The sequence below is a fragment of the Staurois parvus genome, unplaced genomic scaffold (genome assembly GCF_062004578.1).
Source record: "Staurois parvus isolate SC_StPar_1 unplaced genomic scaffold, SC_StPar_1.0 ptg000183l, whole genome shotgun sequence".
NCBI lineage: Eukaryota > Metazoa > Chordata > Amphibia > Anura > Ranidae > Staurois > Staurois parvus.
Genome location: NW_028317979.1, coordinates 231,642 through 246,176, shown reverse-complemented (window position 1 = coordinate 246,176; position 14,535 = coordinate 231,642). Strand labels below are relative to the sequence as shown.

Sequence of the window (14,535 nt, the reverse complement as noted above, 5' to 3'; positions counted from 1 at the left end):
CAAAAAAAACCCAAAAAACTATGCACTATATACAGTATATAATATGTTGTATGTACTTCAGACCATTGCACTCTATGAGCTACGTACCATGTTACTAAACACTACACCCTATATACTATGTTGTATGTTACATAGTCCTGACCCCTGCTCTTTATATGTTATGTTATACACTGCATTGTCCTTCCTGGTGCACCCCATGTGCAATGTTTTATGTTTCATAGTTTCATTGACTCCAGCCAAAAGTGAAAAATGCGCACTCACCGGAAGCGCATCGATAATGCGCATAAATAATAATCCTCAAGGTATATTGGTCAATCCGGTGAACTTTTTCCTATGGTGTTGACCAATATACCTTGAGGATTATTATTTATGCGCATTATCGATGCCTTCCGGTGAGTGCGCATTTTTCACTTTTGGCTGGAGTCACAAGTTCATCTGCTACATTATCAGACTTTATATTCGTTTATGATCTCACATGCGTTTATGATCATTTTATGTGGACTTATTGGCATAATATTTGATATGTATTTCTAGCGCTACACCCTTTTTATATCTTTGATCTTTTAGAGTGTTGGTGCCTCTTTGTGTTTTAGCAGCTACTTATAGGAGCGCTCACTATACCTTTATTTTTATTTGTAAGCCATAATCATCACAATTATGACAAATCACGGCTTGAACTATCTTGCTTTGCATGTAATGAGTCTATCTCATATATTAGTTTCACTTTTTAAGTTGCATTACTGAAATAAATGAACTTTTTTTCACGATATTCTAATTTTTTCGAGTTTCACCTGTATTATATATACATATATATATATATATTATCGTGACAAAAAGTGAAAGGAAATCCCACTGTTAAAAAAACGTTGCTAGAACAGCAGGTGAGGGAACTCTCCAGGTAACAGATGTTAGATATTTCTCCTTACAGGAAGTCAAAACTTATCTCTGGGCACAACCACTCCAAATTTAAATATGTTTCTCAATTGACACAAAGGATATAAGTTCACTTTGTGTGCAAATACTTTTACAAACCTAGATAATACCAGCAGAAAGCAGTGCTATGTGAGGGTCTAGCAGGCTCCTCCCACTACAGGGTGCCTGCAGAAAGCTACAGAAGAGCACAGAGACAAGACCAGCCACCCTGCACAAGGAGAGAGAGCAGCAGTGACTGGCTGCCACAGCCTGTAAAGGCATGGAACGCAGAAAGCACAGCCTTCTAAAATGCACCATATGGGGTGCTTAGTTCCCCATCTGCATGTGATGTAATAAACTGCCCACACCCTGCTATACAGAATGAGACATGAAATAAAGCAGTGCAGTCACATGACAGAATAATAGCACAGGAAATAAAAAGAAGAAACTGTTGTTTTTTTAATGTTAAGTAATATCAATGGTTTGAGCCAGGGGCTTTAAATCTGTGCATTTACATGTATTTTAAAACAGGGATCAGCAAATATGGTCTAGATACCATTTCTTCCAGATCTGTGCAGTAATCCAGTGTTAACATTTGCCTCTGTGCAGCAGCTTTCGGTAATAAAGACTGGTCCCTACTGTTCTCTTTCTTTGTGTGGGGTGGCTGGTCTTCTCTCCACACCTATTGTAGTTTTTTGCAGACAGCTTGTAGTGGGTGAGGCCTTCTGGGTCCCTCCCACAGCTCTTCTCCCTGCTCAGGCTATGCACAACACTGTGATAATGTCACTGCTACATTTACAAGGTAATACCTGGGTTTGCAAAGGAATTTGGTGCAAATGAAGTGGATTTATATCCTTTGTGATTGTTGAGAGCTGTGTTTGAATAAACCTATTTGTGCCCAGAGTTCAGCTTTAGGGCATATCTAATTAGAGCTCCTAAACCTTCTCCACCCTATAGAAATTAAAAACCTTTCTCTGCTGGATGTACTCTTTAAACGATCAAAAACAAGCATTGCTGTGGACAAAAGACAATGTTTAAAAACATATTTTAAGTTACCCCTGTATTCTTACATTTCAGAGATGCCAATTATTATTTTTTAATATTATGCAACAACAATTAATGACATTTATCCATATTAATGAACGGTACCTTCTGGCAAACGCATTTTGATATGAGTAAGAAGACATCCAATGACTGTAATGAAAAGATCCAATTATTTAAATCACATAACTCTTAAAGCAAATGTACAATGTTGTGTTTTTAAGGAATAAATGTTGGCCCATGGGGTGCTCAAGTAGGCACCTTCACCAAATTCAAAGCCCCACAATCTGGTGCTCCTCTATACAGAATTGCCATTTCCAGGTAAAAAGTTGAAGCCAAAACATGTGCATTTATATTTTTTTTTCAAAGGTGAACTTAGCCTTTAAAAACTTAAAATCTAAGGTAATAAATTACCTGTGTAAAAACTCACGGCTACTGTTAGCGGCCAATTACACAACAGTTAACAATTCCTTTTTATAAGTTCCGATTGGAATTAGAATGACTGACTGCATTCATTAGGCAAACAAAGAAAAGCACTAATACAACAAAAATGTATGCATACCTTGAGAATCTCATCTAGGCATTTCTGTAAAATAAAGTAGTGTTAGTAAGGGTTAGAAATCATTATTAAAGTCTAAGTGAACTTGCAGTTTAAATTAGCTAAGTATAATTCAAGCGCATGAACGCAAAAGGTATGCAAGTCTTACAGTTTGTTTTCTGTAGGTGGTGCGGAGATCTGACATGCCCTCCGCTAAGTCAGAGGCAGAGCTCTCCAATCAACAGGGCTGACTCGGTGGGGGGGGGCATGTCAGACCTCTGCTTCTCCATAGAGAACAAGGGTCCCTCTTGCAGCTGATGACAGGGGATGAGATTTTCTACTTTAAGCTGTGGTTGCTTTAGAATGAGAACAAACATTTGTATTGATGCACCTGGATTGCATTTAGCTGATTTAAACTGAGGGTTTCATTGGGCTTTAAATGCTGATAAAATAATTGAAACATGAATACTGCAAAAAAAATGTTTTTTTCCTAAAAATGGTCTGTAGCTATTGCAACAATGTTATATTTATAACAAGTCCATTTGTGTTACGAAGAGCATTTCATACCTGTGAATTCCAAAGCTTGATATTTAATATCAGCTGTAATTAATGTTCCATTACCTGCCTGTCCACACTGGACACATGACTAGCTCAGTGTAGAATTCTGGCAATGCTGAGATGACTGAACTCCCTTGCATGTGTGGAAGTGACTTCATCTCAGCTCTGGCCAATTTAAATGGCCGGGATTAATTAAAATCCCAGAAGCCACCAGGCTGAAGATGCCAGCGGCCGGCAAGGAGCTCTGGGGGATCACAGCACTGGAGAAGAGGTGATTATAGGTCTGTTTTGAATCAGTTGTTTCATTTGAATGTTTTTTATGATGAATAATATTCAGACATTGTAATTAGTGCATGCAATCACTTTGTAAATCTGAAAATATAGTAGTTAAGAGGAACAGCAGTTGTGTTACCACAGTAACTAATCAAAGGCTAGGATTCATTTAATTACATGTACTAGAAAGGACATCTGAAATTTTATTGAATCCTAAAAGGAACACTTTAAGTTTCTAAGTTTTGATACATACGCTCAATGACACTGTACATAGGAACAACGAGCTGATTTATGCCTATTTAAATATTTTTAGCCTGAAGAGAAGCATTATTCAGAGATGAAAATTAGAAAGATTTAAGATACTGTTAGAGATCTTACCAGGTTGCATGTAAAGTTGAGTACTGTGCTGGAAAATCCTAAATCTTCCTAAAATATAAAAATGCATAGATATTTGTTACTGTAGCAAGTAATTGAATAAACCTTCCAGTAATGCTATGCCTAGGCTGCACCTTATGGGAGCTCTAATGATTTGTATTGTGACTTCAGGAGATTGACACCAACAAGCTCACATTCAGACCTGGACCACACTAATGTGGTGTGAGAAATGTAGTGAATCCTGTGCGTTTCTTGTACCGAATTGCATTTGGTGTGAGTGTCAATGTTAAAATAATGACACCCCAAAATAGATTGGAAAATAGATTGGAAAATGCAGTGCAATTGCCAGAAGTGTGAACACCCATGAGATGCGAATCAGGTGCGGAAAAAAAAAAGGTTTGGAACCATTTTGGTGCAGATGCAATGGGATTTGCGCTATAGAAAATGTATGGCTCAACTTGCACCACACAGCTATCACATGTGATGTGCACAGGAATGCGGTACAATTCTGGTGCGAATTACATGTGTTGTCCCGCACTGCACAAGTGTGGATCTAGTTTAAACTCAGAATGCAAGTGAGCAACACGTGTTTTGTGCTCTCCTCTTTGATACAGGTTAGTCACACTTGGTTTATGTTATCTTTGTGCAGTTTTTTTGTTTGTTCTGACATTCACTTTCTCTGTTTAGTATCCTATATGTTAGTAATAGTATCTCTCTAATACAAATTGATACGCTGTTCCATGGGGCCTGCACTGCCACTATAAAGAAAGTAATTATCTATATAGGTGACCCATTTCTGTTTGACACATTAAACGCTGAACTTACCTGCTCTGTGCAACGATATTGCACAGAAATGTCTCTTACCTCCTCTTCTGGCAGTCCTCTGCTGGTGCTGTCTACTCCTCCCTTCTCCAGGTGCCACCTTAGCAACCTGGGAGCAAAGGAGGCACCCATGCATGTGTGTTCCCAAGCCTAGCTATGTGCATCCACAGACACACACAGCAGTGGTAAACCACATCCCTCTCCCTTCTCACAGAAGTTTGACTGACAGCAGCAGGAGCCTATGATTCGTTTTGCCCTCAATGTCTACTGTAAGACAAGGAAGTGAGGGGAGTGGCGCTGCAGCTGAGACAGCATTAGTGTGGTGGCAGGAGTCAGGTAAGTTTTTAGGAATGAGGGTAGGAGAAGTAGTAGGAGGGGGGGGCGTTAACTGAAAAGAGAAATATGGGGTTTTTCTTTCCCACAAATTATACTTACCTAGGTGGATGCAACATTGGTCTGATGCTGCATCTGTCCCCCACCAGCACTAAGTGTGAAAACTCAGCAATTACATGACCGCTAATTGCTGAGTTCTCACAGCCGCTCTAAGCAGAGAGAGTCGCTGCTGTCTGCTCTGCCCCTCCCTGCACTTACTGGAATACTGGACTGTGGAGGGGGAGGGAGCAGCTGGCTCAGGCTCTCAGCGGATTGCTGAAAGGCTGAGCCAGGTGCTGCTCCAGAGTCTGGGGTGGATCCCGACTTTAAAGTCAGGATCTTTCCCCAGCCTGGACCAGCTAAGTGATGTCAGCCAACGGTGGGCTTCAGAACAAACTGTACTTCTCCTGTGGCTCACAGGAGTGCAGTCAAAAGAGCTTTGGCTGTACTTCTCTTTTAATGCAGGGAATGCTAAGCCTAAGGGAAAAAAAAACTTTTGACTTATTTCCTAGGTTACTTAGCACCACCTAGTGGCCAAATGCAGTATTTTTCATTTTAAATCAATGAAAAAATTTGACCAGCACAGGGAATAGCCTAATAACATTTATTTTTTTCCCCCCATTCACACAGAACCATTACTGGGCGAATTGCTTTGCAATCTTTCAAACAACCTCTATATTATTGCATTTGTTCTTTAGAAAAACCAGTATAAAGGAAAATCAGTGATAAAAAGTAGTGCTAATCATTTTGTGCATATTAATACTTCACTGTCCATGAAGCTGGGGTCGGAGAATGCGTCCTTTGCCACATAATTCACGTTAAAAGAAGTACCTCTTGCACATTTAGGTAGATTGGGAGGTATGCTCTGCCATCTACCTTCTTTATATCAACATTATTTGCAAGAGCTTACTGCACAGTTGGTGGCCGAACCTGTGCAATAAGCTCTCATAGATTTGGACATTGAGCATCCCAAGTCTATGGTGCACACTGTGCTTGCATAGCCAGTACTGAAAAAGCTTTTAGCCTGAAGGAGGTAAACAAATGGAGGAGGCCAGGGCTATCACACTGAAGTACAGTAAAGAAGTGTAGCACCCCCCTAGTTTAGTTTAGAGTGAGCTAGACCCTAATGGTTAGTTAGCAGCTAAAAAGAGCCTGAGGGTTCAAATTCTAGTCAGGACTGAGAGACTGTGCAGGCCAGCCCCTCTGGAATTTAAACCTGCTCTGAGGCTTTCAGAGGAGGGCCTTGTAGGCAGCGGCTGGATCTCAGGAGTGGCTGGCTGCACTCTTGAGAGACCTCAGCCAATCCCCAACTGAAGGCTTGGCAAGGGGCTGGGACTCCTTTAAAAGTGTTGTAGCCTGCTCAATGCAGGAAGTGTGGTGGTGGGAGAGGAGTGTGGAGCAGGACGATGTGAGGCTAGAGGAGGAAGGCTTCCAGGAGGCCTAGTGGGATGGGGTCTGCCTGCGAGCCTGGAGTCAGAGAGGAGGAAAGCTCGGAACTCACTGGACCCCTGAGAGAGGTCCTCCTGTGTGGCAGGGAAGGAGCAGTCCAGCTCCTGGTACCAGCAGCCATCCTGCAGGTGGTACAGGAGAGGATCTGAGTGAGCATACCTGTACTCCCTCGGTGCATAAGGGAAGAAGCACTATGGTGGGAAACCAGATTAGTCCCCTACTAGTGACTGTTACCCATGTAAAGGAACAGGAGCCAGATCCCCTGCTCAGGAAAAGTCTCCAAGTTGCTAAGTAAAGAGGAGTTCATCTAGGGTCTGGGGTGGTACAACTAGGAGCTGCTGGCTAGCACTCCAACAGAGACTGCAACAGAGAAGAGAAGCTTGTAAATAGTTCAGGACGTTGTCCTCAGATATCAGTTCCCTTGGGCATCCTATACACCCCTTACCCTATCCAAGTTCTAATCCCCCCAATAAATACCAAAACCAAAGCTTAAGGACTGGTTTCTGTCTCCGGATGAAAGTTTGTCTTGACTGGCCTTGCAGGACTATAGGGGGACCCAGTTCCTAAGGGGGTAGTGCTACATAAGCAGCACGGTGGGAAGTTTTTATGTTAGTTTAGGTTAGGAGAATAGGGAAGGTGGACTAGTGTGGTTTTTGCAAAAAATCTGCTTTTTTCATTCCAGGCTGTTCAGGAAACTTTGCCTCTGTTAACAGCCCAGTAGGTTGTGGAATAGCTCTGATCATATGATATTATACATTTTTAGTAGGTCAGACAACGTTTTAATGTTTGACAGCAACCTATTTTTGTCAGTATTTCAAACCAATCACCTTGAAGTGGGCCTATGTTCCACCAAAATCTAGCCTTGTATTTGCATAATATCTGCTTGAAAAAACATTTTGAGCACACTGATTAAAACCTCACTGCTTGCTTATTCCCTATGTTTGGCATAATGGAGTTAATTTTAATAAAGGCAAATAGACTGTTCACATAGCAAGTTAATTTTCCCTTCACTTAATGAATATGATGAACATTCACTTTGCAAAGTATACCCAATCACATGCAAGAAAATTAAAGAAAACAGTATTTCAGTTTGCACATGATTAGATAATGAAAGTCAGCAGAGCTTCACATCCTTCACTGAGCTAAGGGAAAAAGTTTAACTTGCTTTCAGTAAATCTTCCTCAAAGTGTGTGAACTGGGACAGGCAGCCTGCACACATCATCTCTTTAATTCACAAGGTCCTGTCATTTTCTTGACGCCAAAAAAATGTTTGGACCTTGTATACGTCAGAGAGAAGATTCCATTGTCATCATGTTGAAAAGCTGGAAATATTTCCTCAGGTTATTGCATATCCCGTATGACTGTCATGCAGGCTGACCACTGAGTAAGTTTTCATTGTGCTTTTGTTTGTTGTTCTTGTTTTCAGTATCAAGATTATAGACAGGAAAGTGCTTTTAGCTTGTATTAGACCCAATTTAAAAATATTTTAATATCAGTAAACTTACTAAAAATTTTAAAGCATAGTTTACAACATCCACTGCAGCGCCAGTAGTAGTATCCTTCGCATTTGTCTAGAATGAGATATAAACATTATATGAATTGTCATAGTTTTTCCAAGTTGTACTAACTCATTCTGTTTAGAATCAGGATCTATTCACACCAAGTGCAGTAGAAATGCATTGGGTGGCTATTCCAGTGCAGTCCCATCGTGATACAAGGCAAAATGCCTTGTCTCCTACCTGGCCAGCTCACACATCGGGGGTTTATTTACTAAAAATGGAGAGTGCACAATCAGGCTCACTTCTGCATAGAAACCAATCGGCTTCTAACCTCAACTTGTACAATTAAGCTTTGGCAATAAAACCTGAAAGCTGATTGGTTTCTATGTAGAAGTGAGCCTGATTGTGCACTCTCCAGCTTTAGTAAATAAACCCCACTGGGTGGTGTGCACTGAAGAAAGTATGCCAGGCCATATTGTTTTCCAGCACAGCGCAGTGTGATGCAATGCACTGCCTTGCTCCGCATGGTGGCAACAGAATTTAATACAGTGTCACTGTGTGACATTCCATTAAAGTTCATCTAAAAAAAAATGAAAAAAGTGAACAGTGCAATGTGTCATGATCGGCACATTGGCCCTGCAGTCATCCCACTGCATCACATATCACCACCCACCAGTTATTGCACTGTAATGCATCTGCTGGTGTGAATAGACCCTCAAACATTCCAAGAATCGATCACAAAGCAGTGCCAGTTTACTGCTGATTTCATTAGAGCTCATACGGGTCTTAATAGCTTTAAACCTCCTTAGTACAAGTTGCAAGTTTATATTGTAGCTGAAAATGGGAAGAAATTAATAATATTATTATTATACAGGAGTTATATAGCGCCAACAGTTTGCTCAGTGCTTTACAATAGAAAGAGCAACAGTACAATTACAATACATTTCAGTACAGAAGGAACAGGAGGGCCCTGTGCGTGGAGCTTGCAATCTAAAGAAACGACCACATTTTGCAGCTTATCAGTCCTCATGTAGTGGCTACATTAGTTTATCTTTTTCAGGTATACTTTAACCTTCATTTTCACCTGGTGATACTGGAGACTCCTTTTCCTAGTGTGGCTACTCTCACTTACTTAGATCTCTTTCACAGGCAACCAGGGGGAAGTAAAAACAGCCACAATTTTACTGACCCCCCCCCCCATTGCCCACCTAAAAGCTAAACAATAGCCAGAGGGGTAAAAAAACTTTGTATATAAGCTAGAATAAATCAATATCAATGTATCAATAAATTAATAAATTAATAGCTTACATCACCGCGCCAAGTTAACGTGATATAATAAAAATCAAATTCCTATTCTTCAAATATGTGATTAGAGGTGCTATTTTAAACAAATAAAAAAACATATAAATGAATGGAAATACCAAAACCAGCGCTTTCAAAACTATATATGCCCTTAAATTATTTAAATAAAATAAATCAATAAATGTGTAAGTAAAAACTGCCACCAAAAAAAAATTAATATGTGGCAAAAATGTGAGACATCAAAAATTAGAAGTCCCTAATAAAGTGTAGTCCATATGTAATTTTCTTCAAAAAATATATTCGCCACAACCGTAAATTCCTTTGTGTAGTCCATATGTAATTTTTTTTCAAAAAATATATAATTTTCTTCAAAAAATATATTCGCAACCAGCATCTGGTGAGTTATCACTTTGATGGGGTGTTGAGCACAAAGGAATTCACGGTTGTGGCGAATATATTTTGTGAAGAAAATTATATATGGACTACACTTTATTATGGACTTATAATTTTTGATGTCTCAAATTTTTGGCACATATGAAATTTTTTTGGTGGCAGTTTTTATTTATTTATACATTTATTGATTTATTTATTTTATTCATATTTAAATAATTTAAGGGCATATATAGTTTTGAGAGCACTGTTTTTGGTATTTCAATAGCCAGAGGGGGCTGTTCACATGCCTCAGAAAATTTAACATGACATGCCAAGTTGACAGCCAGCCTGTCAAACTCAACCATTAAAGTTGATTGGACTGAGCCATAACTGGGAGCCAAACTCTTGCATCAAATTAGCATTATATATGGCTGTTTGGCAGGAGATATAAAAACACACACACCTGACAGCAGCTACTTGGCCATGCTCTGAAAAGTGATTTATCACGGATTGTTTTTCAGAGCTCTGTCTAGTATGAGCCTAGCCTTATACACTCAATTGTGTATATGAAGAGAGCCATGGCTGTCACTCTAGACCGCTCACCTGATTTAGACTACTAACCTTTACTTGTATCAGTTACATTGGAGACTGTTCTTTTGTAGTTCACAGAAGATAGCTGGGAAAACTGATTAGATTATTTTATATACTAGTTCAGTGCACAGGAAGTTACAGGAAACACATTCTAGCAAGATAAACAGTTATTTTTCTGTACTTGCAGAATATGTACTGTGCATAAAAATAAAACAAATGCAGTCACTACAATCAAGCTGCAACATATTACATGTTTTATTTTTGGGTTCAGTATCCTTTCAGATGTTTTGTAGCACTAAGTGGGCTTCAATTACCACAGTAATAGTGTTCACTTTGTAGAGTAGTGTTAGCTTTAGTTATTAAGGTGGAAGGGTTCTATTCAAAGTACGTTTTCCCTATTCACAAAGCTGAACATTCTTTACTCCTTTAGTAAATTAGTAAAATGGTTTGATTGTCAGGATGCCATATTTCCTGTTTGAGCTGACAACTCTGCCTCTGCTGCTCTGAAATCCCAGGTGTTTGAGCTGACAACACTACTAGGGCCATAAGAGCACTAGAGGTAAAGTTGTCAGCTCAAACAAGAAGTTAGAAACTCCCTGAATGTCTGGCAGATCAACAGGTATATTCTTATATTGCAGCATTTGTACAGGGGTAAACATGGGTAAACGTGTTTATTGAAGCTGATCTACTAAATATGTTTATTTTTCATTCCTGACATATACTTTAATTTGGCCCTATGTTTATCTCCATGCTCTATTGAACAATAGCTGCAATCTATTTTTGATATTTTTAGGGGCAGTGCTTCGCCTTCTTACAATGCAAGGCAATGTCTACCATTTTTTTCTTAATTTTTTTCTAACTTTATTAAAAGGTTGCAAAATGAAAAATTAATTCACTTCTATGCAGCACAGCGGAGGTATAGTGCAGTGACTAACAGTGACATTAGGTGAGGTGCTCTGGGGGAGATTTAATAAGACTGTTGCACACAGAATCTGGTGCAGTTGTGCATAGTAAGCAATCGGCTTCTTAAGCCAGCCATAGGCGGTCCAAATCTCGGCCGGTTCAGTAGGAACTGACCAAGATTCAAACCATGCATGGGCATGCTGAATGTGCCCAAGTTGATTGCTCAATCAACTTGGGTATAACCGACCTGTTGGATTTTACATGCGATTATTGCTAACAGCTATTATAGGACAGTAGAAAAAGGGGAGGATCAGAGAAGACAGGATCAAACAGCTGTTTTAGACAATGTGGAGGATTAACCCCTTAGGTTCCACAGTGAGTATAACTAGCATTCTTTACTGCATATACCAGACTGATTTCACTGTTGTGGGTTTAGTAACACTGTAAGCTTTGGCAATAACATCTGGAAGCTGATTGGTTTCTGTTGCAGACTTGCACTCTCCAGTTTTAGTAAATAACCTCCTATGTGTTTCAAAAAATACATCCTTGTGGTGTGAACAAATAACTTGGAACACAATCTATGTACACAGATAAACACAGCTCAAATGAAGTGGTCTAAACAAGTCTTAACTGCCCAAACGACACCGCTGTCTAGGCTTCCATCATTGGCCAATGTAATGGATCCACCGAGGCCTTGCTGATCAACTTGGGAAGTCTTTACATTGGATTATTTAACTTTACAGGTAACTCCTGCCACATCAACATGCATATATTTTTCAGAAATCTCACCCAGAACACCAGCAATGTTGTAAAGTTCCCAGTGAGTATCCATGAAAAAAGTGCTAAATGTTTTTTAATGGAAATGTAAACTCTAACATTCAGATTCTCTTATATGGTCTGTTAAATAAACAATATAAAATATTAGTTATATCTGTTTGATTTACTGTAAAAATATAAAGGAATACTGTTGATCCTGCCAGCTAACCAGTGCTGCCGTGTGCACCCTACAGTCTTATCTCTGACAATGTTATCAACCCGGCCCTATGCTCTCTGTAAACTACAGAACACCTTACTCCTATGTTATAGAGATGTGGCGAGATGGAGGTGCTCTGTAGTTCTGCCCTAAGGTGACAACACTGCTCCTCAATAAATGCACTTCATTGAGTGAGTGTTGTCAGTCTAGAACAGAGTGTATTACAGGAGGAACACCAGGTGAAGATAAAGAGAAAAAAGCCTGAAAAAAGCAAAAAATACACAAAATATCTCTGATGAAAATTTTCAAAGCAAAGCGCTAATGTGTAATCATGCATCAGTGTGTAAACTTACAATATCAGGCCAAAGGATTTTGGTGAGATTACATTCAGCCTGTTGGAAGATAAGAAATCAGATCACATTACTGCATTTTAAACAAAAAGCTCCTCCGGACTATATACAGGACATGACAGGGACAGTGGGCTGCATATTTCACCTAATAGGTCACCTGAAGAGGAAATCAAATATAGCAGTTTGTCTGGTCAGATGTAATGCTGCACTGTGAGGGGCATTATGTGTAGTATAACATAGGAGTCTAATCCACGGCGAGACTCCAATTTCCCTGTTATTTACAAAGATTCTTTGGACGAGATCATACCACATGAAAAAAAATCTGATTTAGATGAAGCACCAATTTAAAGTGGAACTTTAATCATAACAATTGATTAAAAAAAAAAGTTTTTTTAGCAAGGAACATACATTCTACATGAATAATTATGCTACTAAAATTAGTGTGTGCTTTTTACTGGAGGCTGCCATTTTGTTGAAGCCCAGAGCCCTGAGCAGCAGTTAAAGCAGAAGTAAACCCTCCTATGCTTTACAGGCAAGGACGCTGCCATCTGTTTGATCTGCAACTGCCATGGTGCTGCACATGTGATCAGTTATGACACCAGTCATTTGATGGTTTGACAGTTTGGTTGAGAACACAAGCTAATGTGACAGTTACCATTCCTGGCATGTGCTGGAAATGTAACTGTTTTTTGAAACTGTTAAATTGATAGGTTTAGTTCTGCTTTAATCTGTATACTGTCAGCAGATTGGCCTCTAAAAATTCAGTACAGTACCTAAAAATGGAGAGCAATTGCGCATGAGCAGAGCAGGGTGAGACAGTGTATTACTGGATTTTAAACAGTATATGCACTTCTTTTTAATGAGTATAGCTATACCTGCAACCAGCCTGAAGTGATCTAGCAGGACTTAATTTTCTGACTAAAGTTCCACTTGCCCTCTAGAGGATTTACCCCCCCCCCCCCTTCCTGGCCAGGCCATTTTTTGCGTTATGGCGCTACGTTACTTTAACTGACAATTGCTCGGTCATGTAATGCTGCACCCAAATTAAATTTATGTCCTTTTTTTTCCCCCACAAGCTTCCTTTTGGTGGTATGTGATTGCCTCTGTGTTTTGTATTTTTTTGCGCTATAAAAAAAAAGGTCAACAGTTTAGAGAAACAATATTTTTTTACTTTTTTGCTATTAAATGTGTCCAGTAAAACAAATTTAAAAAATCAAATTTAGTCATACATTTAGGCCAAAGTGTATTCTGATACATCTTTGCTAAAAAAAAATCCCAATACGTAAATTAATTGGTTTACGTGAAAGTTATAGCATTTACAAATGTACTGGAATTTTTTTTGTATTTTTGAAGTGATCTAGCAGGACTTAGACTTAATTTTCTGCCTAAAGTTCCACTTTAATCGAAGATCATTTTATAGTAGATACAAGCATTCATGTTATGACAGCCATAAACTAAAGTAAATTAGGTTCTGAATGTTAAAATAATTTCTTGTGATGATCAGAATATATTATTGGAAATCTTTTTATCCTGACTATTAGCTAGCCTGGCTGTGGGGTTAAAGGGAGACTATAATGGTTATGGGTCAAATATACGTTATTTTTCTTCGTTAAAGTGTACCGATAGTTACAACTTTTGTTTTGGTTGTGAAAGACTAGGGAGTAAATAAAACCCCTATCAGTATATTTTTTTTCTATTTGTGTACCATTGGGGAACTCCCTCCAATTTTCCTGTCCCAGAGGCACAACAGGAAGTCAGTGGAAATCTCCCAAGACAGTTGTTCACCAAACCGGTGTCCTAACTGGAAACTTTCCCCTCACCTCTTGTTCTGGGGAAAACTATAAAATTGTGGATTTCCCCTCACTTTCTTTCTCTGTGACAATGGTTAGGAGAACAAATAGAGGGTGAATAATAAATGACCCCAAAAAAGCTTAATAGGTCTAACCCTTCACAGCTCTAATCAAAAGTGGAAAAAACCAAAGCTTTGCCTAGAAAAACACATGAAGATTTCTCAAGTCTTTAAATTGTTGTTTAAATGCTTAAATAGAATTCTTAAGTGTATCTAAAGCAAGGTTTTTGTTTAGAATGGAGTGGTGAGGGGGTAGAATCCCTGTCAGGTTTTTATTGCTGTTTGTGTACTCCACTAAGAAGATTTACTTTCTCTATTTGTCCTGGTGACCATTGTCATCAAACTGAAAATAAGGA

At 39.1% G+C, this 14,535-nt stretch overlaps 1 protein-coding gene across 4 annotated transcripts in view; it reads right to left on the bottom strand.

Moving 5' to 3' along the window:
* LOC149462174 (uncharacterized) overlaps positions 1-14,535 on the bottom strand; it is a 72,101-nt gene that overhangs the window by 16,969 nt on the left and 40,597 nt on the right. For all 4 annotated transcript variants that reach the window (XM_089677263.1, XM_089677260.1, XM_089677261.1 and 1 more), the window contains 5 exons: positions 12,334-12,372; positions 7,846-7,911; positions 3,701-3,748; positions 2,516-2,539; positions 2,062-2,106 (listed from right to left, as the gene is read on the bottom strand). In XM_089677263.1, the coding sequence (XP_089533389.1) occupies positions 2,062-2,106; positions 2,516-2,539; positions 3,701-3,748; positions 7,846-7,911; positions 12,334-12,372 (222 nt within the window). The remainder of the gene's footprint in view (positions 1-2,061; positions 2,107-2,515; positions 2,540-3,700; positions 3,749-7,845; positions 7,912-12,333; positions 12,373-14,535) is intronic.